This window comes from Quercus robur, chromosome 5 (genome assembly GCF_932294415.1).
Source record: "Quercus robur chromosome 5, dhQueRobu3.1, whole genome shotgun sequence".
Classification (NCBI taxonomy): Eukaryota; Viridiplantae; Streptophyta; class Magnoliopsida; order Fagales; family Fagaceae; genus Quercus; species Quercus robur.
In genome coordinates this window covers 11,135,010-11,153,157 of record NC_065538.1, presented here as the reverse complement: position 1 = coordinate 11,153,157, position 18,148 = coordinate 11,135,010, and the positions used below count along the sequence as shown (strand labels likewise).

General features: G+C 33.8%; 1 protein-coding gene across 2 annotated transcripts; it reads right to left on the bottom strand.

Moving 5' to 3' along the window:
* Positions 1 to 713: 713 nt before the first annotated feature.
* On the bottom strand, positions 714 to 10,992 carry LOC126725128 (receptor-like protein 15). 2 transcript variants are annotated; one of them, XM_050429661.1, is made up of 4 exons: positions 10,531 to 10,992; positions 4,010 to 4,084; positions 3,721 to 3,867; positions 714 to 3,142 (listed from the first exon to the last, which is right to left on the bottom strand). In XM_050429661.1, the coding sequence occupies exons 1-4, from the start codon at positions 10,907 to 10,909 to the stop codon at positions 933 to 935; spliced, it is 2,811 nt and encodes a 936-aa protein (XP_050285618.1). In that variant the 5' UTR covers positions 10,910 to 10,992; the 3' UTR covers positions 714 to 932. The 2 variants fall into 2 exon arrangements, with proteins under 2 accessions (XP_050285618.1, XP_050285620.1); XM_050429663.1 differs by lacking the exon at positions 10,531 to 10,992 and adding an exon at positions 4,405 to 5,184.
* Between the last annotated feature and the right edge of the window lie 7,156 nt (positions 10,993 to 18,148).

Sequence of the window (18,148 nt, the reverse complement as noted above, 5' to 3'; positions counted from 1 at the left end):
TCTGAATCTAGCGTTTTGTTTATTTCAATGGAAAACTTTGTGTAAAGATAGTTTTCCGTGTTTTCTAGTATTTGGTAGCATCAGAAAAAATAAGTCAAAAGAAAACTAACTTGATCAATGAAAAAAAAAAAAAAAAGAAGCTTTTTTTAGAGATTATTTTCCACTTATTAATTCATAACGGATTAGTTATTTGAAGTTGATAATTTTGCTGTAAAATCAAGGGGTCTAAAAAACCTAACTTGACCCCCAAAGAAATTGTATGGAAAATTAACCTTTTTTTAAATTTCAATTTTTCCAAAAACAATAGAGTCAAACATTTATTTTTCTAAACAAGAATAATTTAAATTTGCTGGAAAATTTATGATCTGAACTTACTCCTAGTCCTATCCAATTGTGATATATTTGTGCTTAAGTTAAATGATAATTAAATAATAATTATTTTTTGCTAAGGTTAAAGGTGGACGGATTCAAACCATAGAAATTTAACCAACAATGGAGGAGGCAATCCTTAGGCCACAGGCTATTGGTAATCAAATAATTATTAATTCATTGAAGTCATATTTCACATTCTTCTTATATCAATGAAATAATCATATAATTCTTATCATTTTACATTGTCTTTTTTTTTTCCCCTCATGACATATAATATAATTGTAACTAATTTTTCTAATTTTTAATTATATTATATACGACAAAATAAATTTCACATGGCCTATATAAAAACTTCTCTACGAATTATTTTAAAATGAACTTATAAGAGACCCGCACATGACATTAGGTAGTCACAATAATTACAATACGAATGAAAAAGTACTGCAAGTGTGCTCCTTGTTTCATAATAGAGCATGATAACAATTCAAAACCAAACATACCCATACACATAGGTATTTATCAATACTACCACGAAAGGTTTTTACAAAAATTGAGTACATCTAATGACACATACGGCTTGACAGCTCTTTTAGGGTATTTAAAGCAAAAAAATAACACCAGTACATACGATCCTCAACCAAGTTGAAGCATCGTTGCTGCCAATGAGGATTAATATAAAGAACACTGACTACACCCAAAAAGAAAATAATGCAAGATACCAAAAAAGTTGTAAAGAAGCCTAGAAGATCAACTTCATACCACCTGCCGTCACTTGCCTCTGAAGATTTTTGTGATGTTGGAGGTGATTCATCAGCATCGGGGCAACTTTTCTTTAGTGGTGCACCACAAAGAAATGGATTTCCTTCATAGCTGCTCTCTTCAAATGTTGAAAATTGTTTCATTTCTGGAACTTTACCTGATAAGTTGTTGTGAGCTACAGTGAAAACTGCTAGAAACGTCAGATCAGTCAACACTGAAGGAATTTCTTCACTCAAATTGTTGTGAGAAAGGTCTAAGCTCTCCAACTGAGTCAAATTTGAGAATGTTTTCGGAATAGGACCTATCAATTGATTGTAGGACAAGTTTAGTGCATGAATTGAAGATAGTTGTCCTAGATCTGGTGGGATTTCACCTATTAGCTGGTTGAGTGACAAATCTAATGCAGACATGATATCAAGGATGAGACCCTCGTACAAGTTAGACCTATATTTAGTCAAAAACTCGATCTCAACTTGATGCAGGTGCTTAAATTCTGTCCCTTGAATCTCAAAATCCCTTTTTATAAGAGATTTATATGGGAGGGAAAAACCCGAGCTCCAGAAATAACGATAATGTGTGTAGACAAAGTCACTAGAAGCTAGCTTCCCAAAGGTTATGTTATGAAAGCAGTATGGTATTGTCCCAGAAAAAAAGTTCTTAGAAAGATCCATTATGCCTATCTTTTTTAATCGACACAGCTGCTTTGGAATCATACCACTAAAATGGTTGTCACTCAATAAAAGTACTCGTAAGTTAGAAAGCCTTTCAATTTCTTCAGGGATATTACCGGAAAAGCCATTATCTCTAATGTCCAGTGTCAGAAGAGATGATGAATTGAGAATAGCTTTTGGTAATGATCCTGTGAATTTGTTCCCACTTAAAAGTACATGCTTAACTTTCTGTAGATTCCAACAAGAAGGTAACGATCCAGTAAGAAAATTATGAGAAAGGTTCATTGCATATGTTGAACTTATTCCACACGGAATATGACCTTCGAAAAAGTTGTTACTCAGATCGAGTTTACCCAATAGTGTATTATTTATTACCCATACGGGAATTATACCTGACATGTGATTGTTACTAATATCTAAGACTGCCCAAATCTTAGGGGATACCACTGGAAGAGTCCCTATGAATTGATTATTTTTCAATTCTAAATAAGATAACATAGATAGGTTGAAGTTCTTTGAAAAAAAATTTCCATGAAAGTAATTATTAGATAACCTCAAAATATGCAAGGAGGTGCAATTAGCAACCAACTCCATTGGTATCTCTCCTGAAAAATTATTAAAGGACAAATCCAATTTATACAAGTTACTCATGTCACCAACGGACGATGGGAGATTACCTTCAAAATAGTTTCGAGATAAATTTAGATATCTTAATTTTGGAATGATCTTTCCAATATTTTCTTGAAGATGCCCATCAAAGGTATTGTCGGAAACATCCAACCGGAGGAGATTCATATAGTAATCTGATGGCAAATGAAATTGACCCCTCAAAAAATTATTTCGAAGATTTAGCAATTGAAGTCCAGTATTGTTTTCGAGCAACCAAGTGGGGAAGCTTCCATTCAACTTACTATGAGAGATATCAAGAACTTCCAATTCATGCTGGTCCAAGAGAAACTTAGGAAGGTTGCCAGTGGGCTTGTTTATATTACAGTTAGACAGTACTAGAACCTTTAATTGAAACAAAGGGTCCCAACTTGGATTTTCAGTTTGGATATCAAGCTTGTTGTTGGCACTCAAAAATTGAATCACCTTAAGCTTAGAGTGATTAGCAAATAAGCTGAATGGAAATAATCCTTCAAAAAGATTATAACTCAGATCAATGTACTCAAGAGATGTCAAGCTGACTATTGCAGATGAAGACAGAGTTCCACTGAATAGGTTGTTAGATATATCTAACAACCTAAGAGATGTCAAATTGGTTAAGCATGGAGGAAGGATTCCTTCAAAGTTATTACCACCAAGATCTAACTCTTCAAGTTTCTTTAGTGCACAAAAATCTGTCAAAAGCAATAAGATTGTCACTGTTTTTTAGACGCAAAATTACTAATTAAATTTTTGTATTTAAGTTTTATTAACAACTTATTTATAACTGATAATATGTCTAATCCTCCTAATGGCTTTCTTATAATTGATTTTAGGTAGGAGATAAGTCTAGATGTAAAATATAAAAAGAGAAGCTAAGCTCCGTCACTTTTCAAAAACAAAAAATTAAATAAGTATGTGACATATTTTATTTAAAATTGTTACAAAAATATAATATTGTACCACTATAGGACCAAAATTATGGGACCTTATTCTATACGGTCGCCTTAGGCGTATTGGCCCAATTATGAGTTAAACAAAGGGTAGAGTCGGTCCTGTGGGATTAAAATGAAAATTTTTATTTATTCTTTTTTGGGTAAGTGGGGGTAAAATAATTTTTACATTTAGAAAAAGTGGATGGTTGAATGTTATGCTCCAAGTTGCAGCTAATGAGGATTGATCTATGTCAAGTTATCCACCATTCTCTTTTAATTTTTCTCACTCTCCTTCCTAATCAAAATTGCAAATACTTGATTTTGTAGGAGATTCTTACCTGGAGTGTTTAAAGTTCCATTGAGTTCATTTCTAGATAATGATATAGCCTTGAGAGAAGATAACGCTCCGATATATGGAGTAATGCTCCCAGTGAAATTATTTTTACTTAGATCTAAAATCTTCAAACGGTTGAAATTTGCCATATCTACCAAGAGAATTGACAATAATTGTGTCAGTAAAAGTCTTTAAAATGGCTTGTAGGCAACTAGGGTACGGTAGGCTTCCATTAAGGCTATTAATTGATCTATCAACGGAAAATCAATAAAAATAGATGTTGGAATGTTTACCCTTGAATGGTAGGCTTCCATTAAGGCTACAAGATTGCAAGATAAGGACCTCCAAGTTGCTTAGATAAACCAATTCTACATCACCAGTGAAGAGATATTCAAATTTTCATATATAAGCTTGAAACCATAGTACTAAAGAAAGATCTAGTAGAACTAAACACATTTTTATATTGGGATGGACAAAAATTTCGGTTAAAATGCTCATTGAATATTGAAGGCATACTACTACTATAATTTGCATATATCGAAAGCATTAGTAATTGAACTGAAGCATTTTGTGCCTTTTAACACGAAGAGAGTAAATTTTGATAAAAGTAAATATTGGTTATAAGATTTCAGTTTTGTATAAACTTTTTCATGGTATTCTTGCGAAGAAAATTTAGATATACACGTACCTTTGCTAGAAAGATGCCACATGTTATTGGAACTTAGATCCAAAGATTTAAGAACTGGGAGAGCACCTAAAGATCTTAAAATTTCCTTGTCAAAGTTGTTACCTCCTAAATTTAATTGTGTTGGCTTGCTCATTTTTGATAGACAATTATTTTTTAAAAAGATGTGAGAACTGTGGTTTAAAAAGTGTTATATAAAAACATGTTTTTAGTGTGAATATGAAAAAAAAAAATGTTTGGTATCATGGTTTAAATAACATTTTTTAGTGTTCAAAAAATATAAAATATGTGTTTAGTATGTGTATTTTGAATAATAAAAAAAGCTGATCAAAATACAAAATAAATTTATTTTAAATCAGAAGAAAGAATATGGTGGGCCCATAAATCAGGAGAGAGAACATGGTTGACCAAAACATTTTAAAAAAAACTGACCAAAGTACGAAAAAACTGACCTAAGCACTAGTGTTTGTTGTTTAATATAATTACGGAATTGGCACTTAGCACTAGTATTTGTTGTTTAAAAACTGTCTGGAGGTGATTTCAAAAATGGGTTTTATAACATTGGTTTTTTAACCCTGTTTTCCAAACAACAAGGGAACAAGACTAGTACATCAAACACGTTAAATACTGAACACTAATGTTTAAACTTGGTGACCAAAAAGCGCCTTACTTTTCAAAAAATTTCACATCGTATTATCTATTTTACACTTCATTACATTAAAATATCATTTTTTTTTTCGCATACTATAACTACCACCTATTATCTTCTTGCGGTCTTAAGATACAAAAAAGAATGAAAAAGTATATATAAAGTGAATAGTGTTAATGTAAATTTATACAATTATTATAGTAATTTTACAAAATTTTAACATGACTGATGTGGATGATTTTGAGAGTTAAATGTCTAAAATTGATACATTTTTCTATTTTGCATTGATTGATGCAAATACTGTAATGGTAGCAATTAGTGAGAAAGCATAAGTAAAGGACAATATTAAAAACAAGTAATGAACCATATAAAATACAATTTATTAATGATTGGCATTTATTGTCGTCATTTGTGTTCTTGAATTGGTTTGTTGATCATAAAACACAAGTAAAAGCAATAAAATACTAAAGCAATTATTCAATAACGAAAGACAAACTAAAATATTTACGCATATGTTTTGACTTAAAAAAAAAGGAAAAAAAAGTTAGGCCGTTTTGAATAAAAAAGAATTAAGAAAAAAAGAGTTAGGCCCTTTTGACTTTCTAAAAAATCTAATTCCCTGATCCCTCTACCCTCTGTGGATGTGTTTTATCGACCATTTTGAGTTTAGGCTTAATCGTATTGTTGAACAAATGAAGATTTAGCATTAACACCAGATACATTACTTGGCTTTGCTTGTTTCAAACATGATGAGACTTCCTAGAGGATCAATTTATCAATTGAGAATAATCTGTCATAACCTTCAAAAAATTTTAACTTTATCTCCTAGCTAACGTATATAACAATAGCCATTCCCATGCTCTAACAAAATTAGCCAAAATAATTTTTTGACAGGAAAAATGATTTCCTCAGTTTAAAATTTTGGTTCATAATCATTGTATCTATGAATGAGGAGAACTCATATCAAGTTTAGTACAAATTTCTAAACAATGCTTGGCGCAAACTGGGTTTGATGGAGATAGAAAGGGTCGAGAGAGGAAGGGATGAAATCAAATATAAATAATAAGAGAATTTGCGAGGACTGTTGCACCTTTTTATTTGGTTTTGACAAACGTTGAGAGAGGGTAATTAAGAAGTCAGACGGAACCATTTTATGTGTCCCTTAGTTGATGCATACGGCAATAACATGTGTTATCTTTTAGAGTGATATAAACCTTATGTTTTTATATGGAAAAACAACAATTTGTATACGTCATAAAAATTTGATGAATCAAAATGAGGCTCCTTAAATACTTCTAAATAAATTACCGTTATACATATTTGACATATGTAAAGTTTATGGTCTAAATATTTCTATTTAAAGTTTAGAGTAAATGAGACTCTAAAAATAAAAAGTTTAAAATAGAGAACTTATATCTAGAGGGGGTTTGGATCCACGTTCATGTCTCACGTCAGTGTTTTACCCTTTCTCCTTTTTTTTTTTTAATTTTTGGCACGCGTTTCAAGAAGTTTGCGGCTACTGATCATGAACAATAGCCACAAATGTTGACTTTTCAATCGTGAATAGTGCATCCGTGCACTATTCACGGATCCACAAATATCATTTTTTAACAATTTTTTCATTAAAAATGAGTCTCACGGTACTATTCACACATTTAAAAATTATTTTGCTACAGTGTTTTCAATTTTCAATTTCAGCAAAATAAGTTCTATCCAAACATACCCCTAATCTAATGATTAAAATGACTCTTCCTCTAAAATAAATTTAATTAATCAAATTGAGAGCAGATGACGAACTATTATATTTTTAATTCAATTAGGGATATTTAATCTAATCTTACCATGTTCCCAAGTCTTTCCTATTAAGCATAAAGTTCTTTTGTGGTGTGTGTGTTTTTTAGGAGTGGGGTGTATGCTATGTAGCACGGGTGCGTTTCGGGACTCGGGTGCGGGTGCGGGTGCGGGTGCGGGACTCGGCAATTTTTGAAAAAGGTGGGTGCGGGTGCGGCGGGACTCGGCGATTAAAAAATTATTAAAAATATTTTTATTTATATTTTTAATATATTGCTAAGCATACTTTTTTACATTATACAAATATATACCAAATTTAAGAGCAATAGACAATAGTAGATAATAACTAAAACATGATGTTCATAAATTAAACACAACCCACAAGATTGAAACTAAAACATTCATGATGTTCGGAAATTAGAATACAACTTGCAAATTTGAAACTAAAACAAAATAAAAGATCATCAACAAGACAATCAAATACTAGCATCATCATCAACATCAACATCAATAGCTTCACTTCGAACTTCACTTTCACTAGTAGTAACACTAGTGTTAGCATTTCCAATAACCATAGCCTCCAACTCTGGCTCATCAAGTGTAAGGGCTGCATTCTCAAGAATGCCAGCTCCTCCATGTATGTCACTCTCATTCCAAGAGTCTCCTGCAATATCCCACATCTTTGTTGATGTATTTACGTACTCCTCATTGCGCCTTGACAAGAGTCGAAGATTAGAATGCACATAGACCAAATCTTCAGCGCGTGCAGGAGCCATTTTGTTTCTTTTTAAGGAATGAATGAATTTGTATGTGCTCCAATTCCTCTCAGCACATGAGGATGAACAAGGTTGTCCAAGAAGTTTAAAGGCAAGGGATTGAAGAATTGGAAATGCGGAGCCATGGTATTGCCACCAAATCAAAGGTAGTAAGGCCCACCTATCTGTCAAGGCATCTGGTGAAGGAAACCTCCCTCCTGAGAATGAAGCAAACTCACACTTCACTGCCTTTAATTCACTCTCATCTTCAAAGTATCGATCCAAACACTTGCTCCTTTCCATAGAAATTTCATGATCCCGATGTGGCGAGATGCGTTTTGGATTCTCCGAAAGCCATTCAATGGAGTAATACCTAGTTAAAGAGTAAAAAACAAATATAGATGAAACGTATGTTTTACTAGAAGAGGAAACTAAGGAAAATAGAAAATAAATGTACTTACTTAGGATTTAAGGAATGAGCCAAGCAATGTAGTGGTGTACAATTTTTAGTCCATCGATCAATGAGTATATCATACACCACACTCCAAAATGAACTATACTCACCATCTTCCAAGCCTTCGTGCCGATATATTGCTGTCTTCACCTTCTCTATCATTGAATCCCACATCTCATACACAAGATGAAGACAAGGCTTATCTGTGTCGGCTACTCGTAGCATATCATAAATAGGTGCTGTGAATTCAAGGATATAGTCAACTTTATCCCACCAAAGATCACTTAGAATCATATCTTTCACCTTTACAGCTTTTCCAACATCATCCTCCCTATAAGAAGCCCATTGCTCACTAATAGCCATGGCTTGAAGGCATCTTTTTATCAACTTCAACCTTTTCAGCATTATAACAATTGAAGCAAATCTAGTATCAGCAACTTGGAGCAATTTTAATGGACTAAATTCATTAAACATTGCCAACCTCATTGAATGGTTCATAATAAAAACACGTATGAAAGATGCATCATCAGCAATACGTGTAATCCAACTACATTCCTCATATGTAACTTCATTCTTTTCAGTGTTTTTTGCTGCACAAATATTCTTCAAAGCTAGATTGAGAGTGTGGACAACACAGGGTGTCCAAAATATTTTAGGATACTCACCTTCAATAAGAGCTCCAGCAAATTTCATCACATTAGCATTATCAGTGATGACTTGGACAACTTTTTCATGTCCAATCTCTTTTATAGCATCCCTCAACACCCCAGCAATATAATGCTTGTCTTTGAACTCACCCGACCCATCAATTGCCTTTACAAACACCGGACCCCCATCTGATACAGCCATAATATTAATAAGAGGCCTTCTTTGTGGATCTGACCATCCATCAGAAACTATGCTTACACCATTTTCAAGCCAAGAATCCTTAATTGGCTTCAAGAGTCTTTCAACATGAGCTCTTTCCTTTTGCAAAAGTGTTGTTCTCAAGGCATTGTATCCAGGAGGAACATAACCTGGGATGTTATGAGTAGCAGCATATGCATAGGAATTACGATAATGTGGGTTCCTTGCAAAGTTAAATGGAAGCCCACCAGTGTAAAACATCCTAGCAATTCTACTATCCAATTCATATCTAGTAGTATTCTGGAATGCTTTCTCAATAGGAGAAATCCCAGCCACCTTCCTCCTCTTACCATCAATCGGATTTGTACTATCACTCCCTTCCTGTCTCCGAAATGGGGAAAGAGGTATAGGCCCACGGCCTGGGATAGGTGGGGGTAAGGGAATTCGACTTCTCTGTTCACTCTCTAACTTATCCTTCTCAACTTGATCATGCATTCGCTGCATTTCCAACCTATGGCTCGGTGTCACATTAGGACATGCTTTAATACCTTTATTAGTAATTTTTAACAAATGAGCCTTAACCCTAGAATAGGATCCCAAATAAACCACACCACAATAATTGCACTTAAAGTATGTGTTTCCCCCTTTTTTAACGGTAGCACCCGGTGGTTTTTCTACTTTAGTCACATACTGCCAAAGAGGACATTCAGCATTTGGCATCTCTTGAGATGAAGTTTCTGAGCTAGTAACTTCATCCATTGAAAATTCAATAGATTCAATTTAACCTACAAATAATAACTATTAAGTATTAAGTATTAATTAAATAAATTATACATAAATCAAACCCAAATTCATTCACAAAACAGATTCACCATTCACAAAACAGATTCACAAAACATATTCACAAAACAAATTCACAATGAGTAATAAGTACTAACTTAACTAAGATAAAATCAGTCTCACAAATCAGTCTAAGATTGAAAACTAAGAGTCTAAGATTCACAAATCAGTCTCACAAATTCACAAATCAGTCTCATTGAAATCAAAGATCAAACTAAGATTAAAAGGTACCTGAGTTAAGAATGCGTGAGAGAGAGTTGAAGAAAGAATGAGCACAGCAACCAGCCAAGCAGCAGAGACAGAGGAGAGTCGCAGAGGTCAGAGCAAGAGAGAGTGAGACGGAATGAGAGAGAGGTAGTGATGAGAGAAGTTAGAGAAGTGAGAACTAACGAAAAAGAAAAAGAGGCAGAGAGGCAGAGAGTGAAAACCGAGTGAGTAGGGTTTAGTATTACGGTGCGTTCTGTGTGTTTTTTTTTTTTTTTTTTTTTTTTTTTAAATTTCGGCCGTTTCGGCCGAATCGGCCTGAATCGGCCGTTTCGGCCGATATCTGCCGATACGGCCCGAGTCGGCCCGATTCGGCCCGAATCGGCCCGAGTCGGAGCCGCATCGGCGCGAATCGGCGCGAGTCGGCTCAGATCTCGAGCCTGCCACGTGGCAGGACTCGGTCGGACGCGGCCGGACGCGCGGGCAACGGCGTCCCTCGCGCGTCGCCGCGTCCGACGCGGGTGCGGCACCTCCGGTGCCGCGTCCGTGCTTCATAGGGTGTATGATAGTAGGTGCAAGAGTTCATGTACCTTCATTTCCTAACCAACCAGCAATTCCATTGTTAGATAAATCAAGAATTCTTAGCTTCTTGAAAGGCTGCAACAAGGACACGTTGAAGAACCAAGTCCCCTTCACATAATCTTGCTCTTCGTTTATATTGGAGAGCATGAGATTGATCACGTGACCAGTGTTGGTGCTACAGTTGACCCGCTCCCAACTACAACACTCACCCTTTGTCTCATAAACCCATGTTAGAAGAAGGGGCTTGGTATAATTAGTGTGGGATTTTAGAAAGGTTTTCAATTCTAGGAGACCCATCCTCTCTTCCTCAATACAAGCTCTGTGCTCATGAATTTGAACAAAGAGTAGTAAAGACCACAGCAAAGATTTAACTAAAGGCCACCCCATTGAGAAATTTTGTGAAACTCCTACTTTAATTTTCTAGGTAAACCAACTTCTGTGTTAGTACCCAAGACAAGAAAGTTAGTAGTCCACGAGCCTTTATATAGAGAAAGTTAAAAGGCTTTCTTATTTTTTTATTTATTTTTTATTTTGAGAAAGAGAAGGCTTTCTTATTTAAATCCATATAATATGGTAAACTTCTGGTTAAGTTTTTGGGCAAAAGAATCTCATGGGCTACGTGGTGTAATTGGGTTCTACCGAATCTTATTGCTATCTTTCAACTTGACATGTGGGCTCTACTTTTTGTTTAGTCATAAAGCACTAATTGCACGGCCAAAATGGCGAATACCACCTTTTTTTTGGAAATTTTTAGCAAAAAAATACTGTTTCGGAAATAAATGATAAACTATCACTTTTTCCAGAACTCGAGTTTCAGAAACTCAAGTTCCTCATCAATTCTGCCACCGTGGCACCGTTGAGTTGGATTTATGTGATTAATAAAAATTATGTGGTACCCGAGCTTGGTAAACTCGAGTACCATGCAACACAATACTCAAGTATACCAAACTCGAGTACTGTGTAATTTTTTTTTTTTTCCTCGTTTGGGGATAAACAACAAATAAGCATAAAATAATAATAACTCTAAGTACAGCTGCTCTAGGTTGTTTAGTGCACCTAACTCTAAAAATAATAATAAAATTTTTAGACATGGAAATTGTAAAAAAATATATATATATATATATATATATTAATATTGTATACTATGAAATAGTTATGAAAAGATATGTGGCATGCTATATGTAAAGTTTAAATAAAAGCAATATATACAGATTTTGGTTTAACAGTTACAAATCCAAGAAAGAATTAGAAATGTCCACTTTGTTTTTATCATGAACATCATCAGTTAGACGAGTGAAAACTAAATAATTTGTCCATAGTAAAATACATTTTTCCTATTTAGGTGGAATTTTATAACAAGAATGTCAACCAATTTAAAAGTAAATGCTTCTATTACAACTTTTTACTTGTTCCTTTTTTTTTTTTTCTAAAATCCAAAATCTGTACAATATGGTTTTCAAAAGCATGAAACAAACTTTCAATGTCTGAAACTTCTGCTTTTGTTACTTTCATGAGAAAGTGGTAAAGTAAACATGACAGCCATTTTTCGAGTTCCATTGGTCTTCAAATATGTGCATAAACTGATTGAGTTACAAAAGATCTCTATGTTCTTTTGAAGGCTATGGAATTTTAACAAGTGATTCCAAATCATTATAACTAGAATTGCAAGAGATGCAAAATTATTAAAGAGAATAATAAAGGATTGGAAAATGTAATACGAAATTTATTTTAAATTACAAAAGAATCACGTGTTAGAATGGTTCAAATGTTAAGGAACACAAGTTTAGTTTCATTTTTTTAAAAAGAAATCTCATGAAAAATATTTATAAAAAGTTTATAATAGGTTATGGTTTTCTAAAATTATGTTGGTAACGATTATCTTGCTGTGTATATAAGAGTCTGAGCATTGTATAACTTACCTTTAGTAGTATACGATCCTTCCAAATTGTTTTCTCCAATATTTGACCAAAATGGCCAAATACCACCTTTTTTGGAAATATTTAGCAAAAAAACATAGTTTCGGAAATAAATGGCAAACAACCACTTGGATTTGTGTGATTAAAAAAAATTATGTGGTACTCGAGTACCATGCAACACAATACTCGAGTATACCAAGCTCGAGTACCTTTTTATAAATAAAATGTTAAAAAAAAAAAAAATCTACAGTACTAAAGTTTACCAAACTCGAGTACCATGTAAACTTTTTTTTTTTTTGGGGATAATCAACAAATAAACATAAAGATAAAAATAAGAAGCTTTTTTTTATGTTTTTATTTATTTAAATAAACATTGTAAAATATAGAGATTTTAATTTTGAAATATAAATTTAATTTCTACATTAATTAAAATTGTTCATTGTTTTCTCATAAAAATTGTTCACTGTTTTCTGTATAAACAATTTCTACGATTTTGCATAAAATTATTTTTTGTTCAGCATTATTTAAGAAATTGTTCGCTCTCTTTTTTGCATAAATTATTTTCTGTTCACTATTTAAAAAATTATTCATTGTTTTATCATAAAACACCTAGTAAAATCGTGTTTTCTTTTCAAGGCATTTACTATTAGGTGATTTATACGAATCATTTTTCTTTAATGGAGTTTGTCCATTATTCTTTTCAAGGCATTTAATGGATTTGAAGACCAATGGAACTCGAAAAATGGCTGTCATGTTTACTTTACTACTTTCTCATGAAAGTAACAAAAGCAGAAGTTTCAGAAATTGAAAGTTTGTTTCATGCTTTTGAAAACCATATTGTACAGATTTTGGATTTTAGAAAAAAAGAAAAAAAGAAAAAAAAAAAGGAACAAGTAAAAAGTCGTAATAGAAGCATTTACTTTTAAATTGGTTGACATTCTTGTTATAAAATTCCACCTAAATAGGAAAAATGTCTTTTACTATGGACAAATTATTTAGTTTTCACTCGTCTAACTGATGATGTTGATGATAAAAACAAAGTGGACATTTCTAATTCTTTCTTGGATTTGTAACTGTTAAACCAAAATCTGTATATATTGCTTTTATTTAAACTTTACATATAGCATGCCACATATCTTTTCATAACTATTTCATAGTATACAATATTAATATATATATATATATATATATATATTTTTTACAATTTCCATGTCTAAAAATTTTATTATTATTTTTAGAGTTAGGTGCACTAAACAACCTAGAGCAGTTGTACTTGGAGTTATTATTATTTTATGTTTATTTGTTGTTTATCCCAAAAAAAAAAAAAAAAAAATTTACACAGTACTCGAGTTTGGATTGTGTAATTTTTTTTTTTTTTTTTTTTTTTTGCATTTTATTTATAAAAGGTACTCGAGCTTGGTATACTCGAGTATTGTGTTGCATGGTACTCGAGTTTACCAAGCTCGAGTACCACATAATTTTTTTTAATCGCATAAATCCAACTCAACAGTGCCACGATGGCAGAATTGATAAAGAACTCGAGTTTCTGAAACTCGAGTTCTGGAAAAAGTGGTAGTTTGTCATTTATTTCCAAAACAGTGTTTTTTTTGCTAAAAATTTCCAAAAAAGGTGGTATTTGGCCATTTTGGCCCTAATTGCACTTTCTATTTTATTATTTTCTGTTTTGAATGGGCTCGGACTCAGAAAAATTTATGTTATACTTTTTTGTTTTATTAGCTTTATTTATTTGGAAAATGATAATTAAGGTATTCTTCTTGAACATAATGATGAAAGCAGCTTGACATTGTGGGTGATTGGCACTTCTTTTGAGCTTTGTAATCCTGAGAGCATTTTCATCCGCTATCTTATAAAAAATGTCATTTTGACACACCAACAGCTTACTTTATTATTTTAACACACTATTTTACAATTCACCATTTATCACATCTTTTATTCTTTGATTTTAAACATTAAAATAATATATACAAATATTAAAATAATATATTTGTAACACAAAACTCTGCCAAACACAAACAGTGGTAGTGGCCACCACCCAACAACCACCACCACAACCAATAGCCACCAATCAACAACCACCGCATCTTCCATGACCCAAAACACAACTCAAAACAAACCAAATAAATTCCAACCAAATACCTACAACAAATCCACAGCCACACCCACCACAAATCAGATTAAAAACAAAAACAAACAGGTAAGAAAGGTAGAAAGATCCGGCAGTGGTGGCTTTCTTTGTCGGCGGTGGTGGCTTTAGATCGGCGGTAGTGGCTAAGATTAGCTTCACGCCGTGGCTGAGATGCGCATCAGATGAGCGGTGCTGCAGCTTCAAGCTGTGGCTCAGATGGGTTCAGATCGAGGCGGCATGGCAGCTTCAAACCGAGGTGGCAATGGCATCTTCAGATCGACGACGATGGCGTCTTCAGATCGGCGACGATGGAGTCTTCAAACGAGAAGCGATGGCGGCGGCTTGATCGGTGAGGCTGCCGTACCGTTGATTTGAGGGTGAGGGAGGGTGATCTGAAGAAGAAAGAGAGAGAGAGAACATGGGTTGGAGAGAGACAAATCAGTGAGAAGAGAGAGAAAATGTTGAATTAAATATTGAGAGGAGAGAGAAAATGTTGAATAAAAAATTAGCATTTTAGTTTGACATTTGTGTCCGTATCGTCTCATATTTGAGACGGTACTATTGCAAAATTTTAGAACATTTAGAACACCTCATGAAGCTTGAATAGTAGTGTTTGGTGTGCCAAATGCCAAGTTAGAGCATTAACAATGGGACATGGATATGCCAAATGTCCACAAAATTTAGCATTGAGCAACACTTGGACTTAGTAGCTAGAATGCCAAAAGTGGGAAATTGTAAATTTTTTTGCATAGTGCTACAGTGTAAGATGGCACTGTAGCACTATGCCAAAACAAAATAATATATTTTAATCCGTTCAAGCCCCTCTCTCTCTCTCTACAGATCAGGTATTTGCTCTCTAATCCCCTCTCTCGCGCCATTGTCAAGCTTCTCTCTTTCTCTCCGAATCACCAAGCCACTGTCACCAAGCCTCGCTTTTTCTCTTCGAATCATCAAGCTGCTGTCACCAAGCCTCTGCCGAATGCCGATTCACCCTCACCCATCTCCAAATCCCTTTACCGATTCACTCATCCCATAAACCCAACATGCTAGAGAAGCTAAATGGTATAAGCAAAGAATATTGTTTGTCCTAAACGCTCACTTCTTACTCCCACACACGTATATTTTCTTTTCTCTCGTTCTCTTTTCTTTCTCCTCTCTCACTTCTCCTGTACTCTCTCCTCTCGGCTCTGGCTCCAGCCCATGTGAAATCGGATTGTGGGCATTGGAGGTGAGATCGGATTCGTGGGGTTTGGGTTGCCGCTTTTATGATTTGTGAGGTGAGATTGGATTGTCAGTTTTGTGATTTGTGGCTTGCTGGGTTTGGTATGGTGGGTAGGTCTCAGGTGGTGTGGCCGTGGGTTTTGTGGGTTGCAGATGGGTCTTAGGTGAGGTTTCGAGGGTTGCAGATGGTTATGGCCATGGGTTTTAGGTGGGTCTCAGGTGAGGTTTCGTGGGTTGCAGATGGGTGTAGCCGTGGGTCTCAGGTGCGTTTGGAATGGGTCACAGAGGGTTCACGGTGGTTGAGGTTTTGTGGGTTTTTTTGCCATCGATGGTGGTGGTTGGCAGTGGCTAGTTGTAGGTTGCTAGGGTTGGTGGTTCTGATTTGCAAGATGTGGTTTTTGGTGGTTCTGATTGGCAGAATGTTTGAAAGAAATAATAAAAAAAATATTTTAATAAAATGGTAAAATAATAGAGTTCTGGGATGTTGGATGTATTGTAAAATGATATAATATAATTAATAAAGTAGCCTTTTAGGATGGTAAAATACGATGGGATGACCAAACCGGTTGGAGATGCTCTTAGTTCCTTATTGATAATAAGTAATTATTTTTTTAATGTTAACATGATTAAATTTTATAGTCATTTTATTTAGAGTAATTAAATAGTTTGTTTCTAGCATTTTTTTTCTTTTATTAATAATGAGCAAAAGTTATTAGAAATAATTTGATAATTAAGAGAAGGGATATTTGAAACTTAGGTATCCTCACTAAAAATAATAAAATTGTGTCTATTTAGATATAAAACTCTTGGCATCATTTTACATATCTTAAATGATGGGAGAATGAAGGAAATTGAAACGATACATGTGCACACCAATGAATCATCTTACAAAGAACATAAATTAATACACATAAAGTTCATATGAGTGGACGGTGGGACAAAGAAAATATAAAGGGAAACGTGATTGATAAGGAAGTAGAAAAGAAGTAAAAGAGGCGAAATTTCTATGAATTCAAATTGTGTTTACCATCTAGAATTGTCAAAACACATGAAAATGACTGCCACAAGATAAATTAGGGTGGATATTTGAAAGGTCAAAATGGGCATTTGCCTCTTTCGCACAAAACAAGTATCTAAATGCCCTTATTCTGAAACTATCTAGCAAAATGCCCTTGTTTAAAAATTGAGTTTCAATGAAAAACTCGATTTAATGAAAAATTGAGTTACTTGCAAAATGTTACATGGAACTCTAGTTCCATGTAATTTTTTTTATTTATTTATAAGTTTTTGGCCTATAACTCGATTTTCTAAAAATCGAGTTTTTCATTGAAACTTGATTTTTAGAAAATTGAGTTTAAAATAGGGGCATTTTGCTACTTATTTTGGGTGAAATAGACAAATGCCCATTTTGGCAATGTTGCAAGGGACATAATCATACTAGTTTGGTGACTTATATGAAATTATTGGACCTCACATATTGGTATGGTACAAATCCACTAATTTTGATGATTATGGCATGTTTAGTTTTTTTTTTTTTTTTTTTTTTTTGGGATAAATATTGAATTTAGTATGTGAAGAATGTATATTATATGAATTGAACTGTGGTGGTCCAAGAATTTGAACTATGGAGAAGACAAATTTGGATAGGAGTGGATCTTGTTACAAAATTTATTTTATTTTTGGCTAGCAATACCATGATCATAGATCTTTGTCCAAGTTGGATAATATTCCCCTTCAATAATTGGTTGTGTTACTAGCAATGTGCTAGGACTATGACCACTATGAAGGAAGGATTAGAAGCATCCTCCGCCATTGATGAGAGCTTGCTTGTCAAAAGTGCAATAGTATTAATGTTGGAAGTCATTGATGAGAAAATCAGAGCTATATCATGTGAAGAGTCACTCGCTCTAAATAGAGTTTGAGATCTATATTATTGAAAAAGAGAAAAAATTACATTATGATTATTGATTAAGCTCTTCTATTTAAGCACTAATCCAAGACTAAAAGAAAAGGAAAAATATCACTAACTCCCAAAACCAGAGCTAACGGCTTTCTTACAGACTCCACTAATTTCACATTTTACCAATTATACTAACAAAACTTCTATAAGCCTCATGTGATCTTCTCGTGAGTCACTTAAGCCAGCAACACTGTTCTTAATGTACATGCATGTGCACGCGTGTAAATTTGAAGCATTTGACGATATATACCGTTTGCTTTAATAACATGTTTTCATCATTAACCGATGCCGTTTGATACTCAAGTCTCTTCTTTCCTTTCTTCTCCAAAAAAAAAAGTCTCTTCTTTCCTTTAGCATACCTATAAACACCCTGAGCATTCAGA